At 44.8% G+C, this 10,567-nt stretch overlaps 1 protein-coding gene across 2 annotated transcripts; it reads right to left on the bottom strand.

Annotated features, from left to right (window-relative positions):
- Positions 1 to 3,324: 3,324 nt before the first annotated feature.
- On the bottom strand, positions 3,325 to 10,530 carry fbxo21 (F-box protein 21). 2 transcript variants are annotated; one of them, XM_064353631.1, is made up of 12 exons: positions 10,247 to 10,530; positions 9,210 to 9,345; positions 8,725 to 8,834; positions 8,387 to 8,508; positions 7,778 to 7,924; positions 7,515 to 7,651; positions 7,096 to 7,232; positions 6,576 to 6,755; positions 5,908 to 6,040; positions 5,412 to 5,602; positions 4,244 to 4,401; positions 3,325 to 3,850 (listed from the first exon to the last, which is right to left on the bottom strand). In XM_064353631.1, the coding sequence occupies exons 1-12, from the start codon at positions 10,468 to 10,470 to the stop codon at positions 3,612 to 3,614; spliced, it is 1,914 nt and encodes a 637-aa protein (XP_064209701.1). In that variant the 5' UTR covers positions 10,471 to 10,530; the 3' UTR covers positions 3,325 to 3,611. The 2 variants fall into 2 exon arrangements, with proteins under 2 accessions (XP_064209701.1, XP_064209702.1); XM_064353632.1 differs by having other exon boundaries at positions 8,725 to 8,819.
- Between the last annotated feature and the right edge of the window lie 37 nt (positions 10,531 to 10,567).

Here is a 10,567-nt window from a genome sequence, read left to right as displayed (position 1 = left end):
CATGAATTCAGAAGCATCTTATCTACTCAAGTTAAACCAAACTCATTGGATGGCGCTGGATCCTACAGCAAGACAATGATCGCAAAAAAATATGTAATTTATCGCAAGAATCATTTAAAAATATTTCTGGGTCGTTTGTGAATGCAAAAATAAATAAATGAATAAATAAAGGATTAAAACAACACATAAGCAAATAATTCACAGATTTCAGAATGAGGAAACACAAGGTCACTTTCAATCCCCTGACTTGTCTCGGTTCAAATGAAGTGGCACAACAAATAAATGTAAAGCCTTCCATTTGCACTTGTAGTGTGATACACTGCTCCATTTCAACTGGCATGCCATTCTCAGATACCCTTCATATACCTACCCTTGAAAGTAGGCTAGCCATTCTTACTGCACCCCAGCAAATTATCAGAACAAAGTTTACTTTTATTATGTATATAGGGGAGTTGGGTCCTTTAAATGTCATTAGTGCTGTACATTTTAACAAGACATGGCTACATATACTATATTATATACCAAGATATACTGCTGTGCTTACACACGGATGAGAAAACACATTTCATTACAACATTTGTTTAAGTTTAATAGTGTTTATATCTTAAATTTCTGCCACTGTAATTTCCCTTTTCATGTCAGCAGTTAAAATAACACCGAATGCGTATTTTGTAGGTTGGTTCACTTCAGAAATATTTTGCAGTGAATGCATTGCTTCCTGATAATACATCACTTGTTAAAACTATTGCAAAAATGAGTGACTTAATATATTGATCCTGGAATTATGTACATTTGATTGTAAAAGGTTTGTGCGTGTGTTAGATAAGTATCTTTAAAACGTAACCTGTAACTAACCAATCTGAAGAGTTGGTTTACAGAGGAATCATTGAGGTCAGGTCATCTAATCGTTTCTGATTAAAATGACTGTTGTATACGTCACTTTTCAGTCAGGCTTTTTACTAAAATCTTTATACTTGCAAAATTAGCCTAGTGCACTAGTTTCTGTGCAGAATGATTCAAACCTGACACAAACCATGCACTCTGTACTAAAGAAACATTTTGCTAAACAAATATAGCTCATTCTCCAATACAGGTAGTGAACAAGAAAAAATGCACTGAATAGGGTGTTAAATTAAACGGTCTGCTGTTTCCCATGTGAAATTTACGCTACACTGATCTGCAGTTGTTTACCTGTTTTGCTGACCCTTCAGATGGGTGAATCACATTGCTCCTTCAAGAGCCTCCAATCGATTTACATTTCCTACTCTGTAACTTGATTTGTGGTTCCTGATGGGGGCATGCTGTACACGTACAATGAAACAAAGCTTCTGCGTCTGGGTCCTGGTGCAAGGGAAATGTGAACTCCGTAAAAAATGTATTTGAAGGCATAGCTATGGCAAATAATTGGGAATGTAGATCTCTAATGAGATCAGTCGTGTCCTCTAGACTAGACTTTCCCTTCTGTTTAAGCTCAATTTATTACAGTACTCTTCGGAGCTACAGATTTCAAGGTGACTGCTTATTTTAAGCTTGTCTGTACAGATGATCAGTGCATCACTGCTGAACATTTTTTTTTGTCATTACAGAGCATTCAATGTTGAGTTGTAATTGTGAAATATTTATCTGAGGAAATGCAAAAGTACTGGGACAGTGACAATTTTTGTTGTTGTTGTTTTAGCTCCGTACTCCAGCAAACCTGCATTTGAAATTAAACAATGAAAATTAAGTTAGGGTGCACAATGTCAGCTTTAATTTGAACGTTTTTACATCCATATCGGGTGATCCGTATAGATATTACAACCCTTTTTTGTACATAGTCACCCATTTTAGGGGAGCAAAAGTAATTGGACAAATTAACATAATCTGAAATGAAGTCATACTTAGTATTTGGTTACAAGCCCTTTGCATAAGATGGCTGCCGGAACGGAAGTTTCTGTCCCATAGACATCACCAGATGCTGGGTAATCGTCCATGGCAATGCTCTGCCAGGCCTGTACTGCAGCCGTCTTCACTTCCTGTATTTTCTTTATTTTTGGGGAGGATGGGGGGGGGGCGTGGGGCGTTTCACCTTCAGTCTCGTCCTCAGTAAGTGAAACGTGTGTTCGGGTGGAGAATGGGTGATTGACTTACCCGGTCAAGAACATTCCACTTTTGGCCCCTGAAAAACTCCTTGGTTGCTTTAGCAGTGTGTTTGGGGTCACTGTCCTGCTGCAAGGTAAAGCACCATCCAATGGGTTTTGAGGCATTTGGTTGGATCTGAGCCGATGAGATGTTTCTGCACACTTCAGAATTCATCCTGCTGCTGCCGTCAGCAGGCACGTCATCACTGAAGACAAGTGAGCCAGTTCCAGTGGCAGCCAAGCATGCCCAAGTCATAACACAAAATCCTCCATGTTTCACACATGAGGCTGGGTACTTTAGATCATGAGCCGTTCCTTTCTTTCACTACACTTTCCTTCTTCCATCACTTTGGTACTCATTAATACTTCTCATTTGTCCATAACACTTTGTTCCAGAACTCAGTGTTTTGAATGTACTTTTTTTTTAGCAAACTCCAACCAGGCTGTTCTGTTCTGGAGGCTAATTGGTGGTTTGCATCTTGCGGAGAACCCTCTGAGACTGTGCTTCTGTGGTCTTCTCTTTACCGTAGACTCTCACCACATCAACGCCTACATCCCGGAGAGTGCTCTTCATCTGTTCAACAGTTGAAAAGGGGCTTTTCCTTCACAACAGAAAGTACTCTTTGGTCTTCTGTGGGCTACCAGGTCATTTAATATTGCTATCAGTGTATTGTGAAATGCACAAACATGAAAGTGTATTCCTAGCCCGATTGTTGACTCGGTATATGCATTTAAAAGTTGATGTACTGGTTATCAGTGATTCTGTATCAGAGTGCAATGGTTTATTAATTTTTTTTCATTATATAATAGAGAGAATTTACTTACAGTGAAATGGGATGGACACAATGTAGATGTTTTATATTGAATGTGCTGTGCAATTTGAACGCATTTAAAAACGGCACTATACCTGTGGTGACACATCTGGGAAATTCATGAAAATGTTTTCAAACGTGGTTAGTCAGTTATTTTCTACAGAAAGTGCAAGGTGAAGTTAATACATAGGAATTACATGTGATAAGCATATTTAACTGGAATTGTTGTTAGACTGATATGGAGTCAATTTAAATTGTGGTTTCTAAAAGTTTTACCTTGTTCACTACAAAAGAATATTCCCGTTGTCCATTTTTTCCTCTGTCAACAAAGTTTCTTGTCCAATTTTAATAGATGCATGTACACCGTTCACTGAACTGACAGACACAATGAGTCCATTGGTTTACTACAGCTTTTACTTGCAAATGTACAGAAAAAGAAATCAATTTCCGTTTCATGGATGAAGAGTCATACTTCGTAAGTGCATTAATTACACTACAAACGCGTGTGTGTGTGTGTGTGTGGCAGACGTAACTTTCAGATGATGTCATTCCGTGCGGAGGGAGGGGGGGGGTGGTGGATGTGGATGGGTGGGCGTGGCCTGGGCTGTGACCCCCCCCTGGCGGGTGTCGGTTGTTTTTGGGTTAAACGCGAGCGTTCGCGCTGCGGGAAGGTGGCGCGTCACGCGTCTGCGGGGTCATGGGGCGCCGGCGGTACCCCCGGAGGTTCGGGGGGTCCCGAGTTCGCGGCCGGGCCGTGGTACAGCTCCCGGACGGTGCGCAGGGTCTCGGGCGTGTCCTCCGGGTATCGGGCCTGCAGCTCCTCGTTGGCGGCATAGTGGGTGGCGCAGAATTCGGAGAAGTAGCGACCCACCTCCGGGTGCGCGATCTCCAGGGGGTCGGAGTGAGGTTCCAGGTTCTCTGTGGGACGGAGACAGAGGGAGACGAAGGGTGGACAAAATTTTATCGCTCTGGTGCAATTAAAAAAAAAAAAAAAAAACACCCAACACTGCAGTATTGACCACCATTAAATTCATTCTTGCTTAACTGCATAAGTAAATGTCTTATCAGCACACTGGAATTCACCAGCAGTCCGCAGTGGTTTCTGCTCAGAGAGGACTGTGGTGATGTTATACTCAATGAGTTTCTGCATGGTCCATACACAGCAGTGCACACTTCAATGCCTCATTCTCTATAGGCAATGCAGCCTGTGCGATGACTGGAATCTTAACTCTGACCTTTTCCTCCTGTGTTATAAAAAGATGGGAGGGGAAGAGTGGGATGTGCAGAATTGGGGGGTGGGGTAGGGCGTACCCTGGGCCGCGTAGCGACACGTCCCGTCCTGGACCAGGACGTTGTAGAAGGGCTGGTTGTCCCCGTAGGACAGCTGGTGGACCCTCATGGTGGTGATCCACTCCTGACTCATGGTGCACTTGGGGTCCCACCCGTAGATCACGCAGTTATATCCTGACCTGGAGAGGGGAGGGGAGACGGCCAGAGTCAAGGAGAGATGCGCTAGAGCAGGGGGGCGTCCAGTCTTATCCGAAAAAACCCAGTGTGTGGATCAGAGCGTGCCAGTGGAGCAGAGGGCTAGGAAATGTCGCTCCTCACTCGCGAGGGTGTGTTTGCAATGGTGTGGGTGCAGGTTCTTGTATTAGCCCAGCACTAAGACCCCCGATTCAACCAATTAGCTAATCAGCGGCCTTCAGTCAACCTTGCTAAGGAGTATCCGGTGTCTTAGCTCTGGGCTAAAACAAAAACCTGCACCCACACCCCACCCCTTCAGTCACGGGACTCACTCTTCTCCCTTTGGAGAGCTACACAAGTACCACTACATTAAATACAGGAGGCACTTTAACTAAGGACTTAATCTCAGACCGCCTTAAACACCACAGGATATACTCTTGTTCGGGCTGACCATAATGTGGAATCTGAATACGTTTTAAGCCGTGTCCTGCAGTCGGTCGGCTAGCTGTTAGCATAAGTGGATCTGCTTAGTGAGTCTTAAAATAAACAGGGGCCAGACAGCTGCTGTTCTCTGGTTGCTGGAGCTGTGGGGGTGGGGGGGTGGTTCTGTGCTTCTCATTTGCATGCCCCTGATGATATCTCTACCTTGAATGGGTGTGCTTGACTGGCCTTTAGTTTACAGTCTAATCTAAAAAACAATGACACGAGCCCCCTGATCTCTGCACGGTTGGAATTCCTGTCGTCTCCGAGTGGAACAGAGGAGCTATTTTTACTACACCGCGTCGGGTCGGTTACGCAACACATTGGGTGTTGAGTGACTGAACACCTCTCCCTGACCAGGTCCTGAAGTGTGCCTGCACCTTGGTCAAAAACCACTCCCTGAGCAGACCATGAGGTCAAACAGTGCCCCAGCTTAACCCCTCCCCCCCACCCACCCCCGCAAACCCTCCCTCCCTCCCCACCCCAAACGGGGCCCTGAGGTGCAGGGTCTCCCCCCTCGACCCCTGGCGCGCACCTCTTGTGTTTCATGATGAGCCCCACGGAGTAGTGCACCTCCTGGTGCTCGGGGGCGCTGCGTTTTTTGGCCCAGGGTTCCAGGGGGTGCTTCTTGTGCTGGATGTGCTCCAGGGTGTGCTGCACCAGGTAGCCCACCGCCCCGTGCTGGGACGGGTCCAGGGCCTGGATGTGCTGCAGGATGTCCAGTACCTGAGGGCTCCCGCGAGACGGGCACTTAGCATGAAACGAGTATCCCACCAGCAACGCATGCATATCGTTATCTAGCATAAACGCTAAGCTCAGCTGAGCTCTACCTCAGTGATCGCTGACCGCATGCACTTTAGTGAGACCCGTCAGTCTGCATTCTCCTAAAATTACAGGCTGGAAAGATGGGACAGGAACCAGGACGGTGCCAACAAATATGATTTCGTTAGTTTTGTTTGTTTTCCTTTTTAAAATTAGGAACCAAGATCGTTTCCAAAACAGACCGTGTCATCCAAAGACATCGGACTGACCTTCTCAGGCCAGATGCCCAGGTGGAAGTACAGCCGGGCCTGCAGCAGCAGGTACTGGACATTGTCGGGGTTGATGGTGAGGTAGAGATCCAGCGAGTCCCTCAGGAGCTGGTAGGACTTCTCGTTCCCCTCTCTGCCGTACACAGAACACAGAAAGGAACAGGTGTGTAGTTTATGGGCGGCAGTGTAGTATAATGGGTAAAGAACTGGTCTTGTAACCTAAAGGTCCCTGGTTCGATTCCCGGCTAGGACACTGCCGTTGAACTTTTGAGCAAGGTACTCAACCTGCATTGCTTCAGTATATATATATATCCAGTTGTATAATTAGATAAAATGTAAATACTATGTAAATAGTTTGGGATAAGAGTGTCTGCCAAATGCCTGTAATGTAATGTAATGGGATATAGGGTAATGATCAGTCGTCTGAAGTAATTTCACAGCTGATCTTTAAAAAATTCCTTTTGAGGGGATTGGGCAGGTTTTACTTGTGAGCGAGGTACTTAACCGCTTAATTGCTTCAGTATATATCCAGCTGTATAAATGGAAGCAAATGTAAATGCTATGTAAATGGTTGTGTAAGTCGGTCTGGATAAGAGTGTCTGCTAAATGCCTGTGATGTAATGTACCGTAATGTAATGTAATGTAATGTAGGTTCGTCGCAGTCTCACCCTCGCTTGCCAATGTTCAGCAGGTTTCCCACCATCCTCAGCAGCACCTCGGTCGTGCTGATGGCGCTGTAGTAGTCCGCCGTCACCTGGTGACCGATCAGGTACTCGCACTCCTTGGCGGTCAGCTGCTTGCCTTTCCCGAAGGCGTCGATGTACATGTAATCGTAGATATCTGCACTGCTGTAAAGAGAAAAAAAAACTAACCTTGTGCACACTGTATGTACTAGACTCGCATCTATCTGTCAAGCTCTGTCAAACTGACAACTAAAACGGGTTGGAGGAGGAGGGGTGCACAGGTGGTGGCAGTGTTACGTCGCCTCTGTGTGGCCACCTGTTGTATTACATTACAAAAACAAATGAGTAGAAAAAACAGCTCTTGAACTTGTTGGGGAGTATATACAATATACTGAACCATTGGGTTGATCAATATTCAATGTATTGATGTTTTATTACATCCCTAATAATTACATACTTATTATGCACTATGAAACATTAAAAAGTGTATTTTCTCTCATCTTACCCTCTTCTTTGCTGGCACCAACGCAAGAGGAAGTGATTGGGAAAGTTCACTGGCTCCAGTTGGACACCCAACTTCCTGGCTAAGGTCAGGTAGAGAACAGAGAGGCTAATGGGAATGCCCGTCCGGCGGAGCAGCACCTGATGAGAACAGGAAGAAAAGCCAGGGTGTGAGTAGTCCAAAGCATTTCTCTGGTGTGTTCGCTTTTACAGAGACATTCAAAAGTGTTAGCCAAGTACTACCATCAATGCTTTAAGGTGTAAGACCACCAAATACATGATTAGAATGTTCCTAACCGAACATTCTAATGCTGATGTAACAATCGCTACTGGTAACTGAAAGCAGTTCTAGAACAATGACTTAAAATTCTGAAAAAACATTCCAAAAAAAATTCAAAAGGGTTAAGAATGGCAGCACTGCACCTGGTGGATGTAAGAGTTGAGGGGGTTGTAATAGTCACACTCGTTGCCCTTGTACTGGAGCTGCTCGTACAGGACGGCGTTGAGGGCGCAAACCACCTGTCTCTGGAGCTCCAAGTCCTCCACCAGAAAGCAGTCATCTGCATCAAGCCGTGGGGGAAGAAGGCCTCAGGCTGAAGTTCTCCAACAAGCATAACCGCCTGGATTTGCATGATCTGTAGCACACAGTCGAACAGGCCGAGGCAAAATGGAGGGTTCAGACTGACCTGGATTGGCTCTGAGGCTGGGGTGGGAAGGGTTTTTAATGCGCAGCGTCTTCTTGACCTTGTCTGTGATCTCCTCGAGCTGGGCAGATATGCTCTGCATGGATATGTCTGCGAGGGGGTTACAGTACTGGTCCACCAGCACGGCACCTAGCGCAGGAAAACAAACAAGGCTACGGTGAAGAGGGCACTAAAGTGAAATGCTCAACAAACTTGCCTGCAGATCCAGCCAAACCACACAAACCCAAAGAGGTGAAGCGACTCGTTTTACATGCACAGGGAAACGTAACTTTAGCTTCAATATTGGGAGGGTTGAAATGCATAGACCCCCCCCATCCCCCCAGAAGGATTATTTTCAAAGAACAGCTGTGAAAATACTTCAGACTACTGATCAGTAGCCTATATCCCAATCACAACATGAAATCCTCATCTTTATTACATGAAATTATTTTCATATAATAATGTCATCATCATGCTATGTCATTTGGAGAGTCATTTGACCTGTTTCGTAAGATTGCGGGGGTCGTACACCTTGGAGGCAAGGTGATGAACCCAGCTGATTACACTGCCAGACTGTCACTTTGGTCTATGCTCTACTGTACAAAGACTCACCCTCAAGCGCTGACTGTTCTTCTGGAGGTTGGTCCAGGAACCCCTTCAAGATGCTCAAGATTTTCTGCTGCCGGAGAAAGTAAAGGATTTTCTTTGCATAGTACTTCAAAGTCAGGCTCTTCCTGGTGACCAGAGGAAAACAAAGGGACAGAGAGGAGGAGAATCTTAGGAGAGACAGACAGAGGGCCTCAACAAGACACAGCATCCGATCCGTTTTACTGAATGGGCAAAGAGGTTTGTTTCATTGACGACTTTTAAACTGAAGTTTGATGGAGGCAAGGGTAGTCCCCAGGATAGGAAGAAAAAAGGAAATGACATCACAAACCGCGGAGACTCACCTCCTGTCCGAGTTCAAAATGGAGAGGAGTTCATCTTCGCAGAAGTGCTCCGGTGCTCCAAGAGACTCAATCTCTGCGAAGCTGTCCCCCAACACCTGACCAACGCAAGGCTGAGTTACAGATCTCTGGGTTAGTGCCAACAGGCAAGCCACACGCCCAACATCATATCCTGCTTAAGCTAACTCCTATCCATGGTATCAAACTGTCAATCAAGGCATCCACAGCTGAATCACTCAAACCTGCAGACTGTGTTTTCATCCATTTGCAAAGAAAATTCTAGCACCTTGAAATTGGTGTGCCTATATTTTTTTTTAATGCAAAAGCTTTTTTTGTTTATGCTTTATGTCCCAATTTGGAATACTTAACCATATTCACAAGCCACCCTCATTGCTGCAACCTCTGCTATAAATGTAATATTCTACGTGCATATGTTTATAAATCGCAAAAAGAAAGACCAATAGACATTTGGTCAGCCAGACACTTACAACTTCTGTAAAGAACCTCCTGGAAATGGACTCCACAGTTCTTCGGATTTGGACACCGACCACATGTCGTCTTCTGTATTCGTTGAGCCAATCACAAGGCTCGTTCTGACGGTAATTCTTCAGCAGCCTAGGCCACCTAAAAATAAACGTCCATCCACATCAAAACGTTAGCGTGTTTTGGTGTGAGGAATTTTCAAGCAACCGTGTCAAATATTCAAATTCAGTTAAAATACAAAAAAACCCGATTAACACGAATTGCTTGATGTTCCTAAATGCTCAATAAAATGCTACATTAGACACAAGGTAAGGCAGGATCATAAACTACAGTGGCGGTTCCCACAGTGTTTGACCTACCGTTAATTGAATATTTAGCCTAGGTGTACACAGCGTATTGTAGCCTAACTTCATGCGCCAGGAGAAAGCAAACTAAAACTTACAGTAACGTTAATGTCAACTTAAACGATCTCGGATATCTATCCCCTTTGATAGAAAGCACCGCCCGACTATTCCAAAAAGCTATAAATACAACTGATCATTGATATATCGATAATTTATATATCCTCAGCATCTGTAAGTCCGTCATGATTTTCGATTCAAATGAAATAAGTTAATAAAACAACCAAGTCAGCAAAACCTCGCACAACAAATAAGAAAGTTAGTCTGAGGAGTTCACATAGAAATAGGTAATACACTAACGTTGGATAGCTAACAACATTTAGCTAATCCACGATTTAAACGGAATTATGAAAGTCTATGTCACATTACCTAACCGTTATGAAACCCCTGTTTTGGTTAGCCGGCACAATTTCAGTTAGCCACGCATTTTGGGTGTTACAAAAACGTTAGCTTGCTAGTTCCATCTATGCATTTGACGCATCAACGAAACGTCAACGCTGGGTTGCAGATTTTCACAGCCACTTCTCCAAGAGACGCTCACGGAAATCTTTGCCACCCAAGTTAAGAAAACACACCCTCATAACTACATTTGTACACGAACTGTCATTGGCGACGTTAGCCGCTGAGCTAGTCTGTTTCACCTGAGTTTGTACTGATGTCCCCAAACCTTCCCTCTGCCGTGGCATACATCATGTAATCTCTTGCAACTGCAGGACACGTTGGAAATGTCAATGTTATTCAGGATAGGGAAGCACAAGATATATTCTAGCAACTCGGCTGGTAGATCAGTCAGTATCTTCTTTCCAGTTTCAGGTAGAACCCCGTTAACTTCTGAACACCCTTCCTCCGATCCCGACGAAGCCATCTTTACTGTTTACTCCAATTACATCATCGTGCAAAGACCGCCCCTTTCTGGCGCAGGGGGCCGAACTTTCATGTCTTTAGAAGCAGAAGGGAGCATG

Source organism: Anguilla rostrata, chromosome 10 (assembly GCF_018555375.3).
Source record: "Anguilla rostrata isolate EN2019 chromosome 10, ASM1855537v3, whole genome shotgun sequence".
NCBI lineage: Eukaryota > Metazoa > Chordata > Actinopteri > Anguilliformes > Anguillidae > Anguilla > Anguilla rostrata.
Note: the sequence above shows the minus strand (reverse complement) of the source record. Positions and strands in the feature narration are given on the sequence as shown.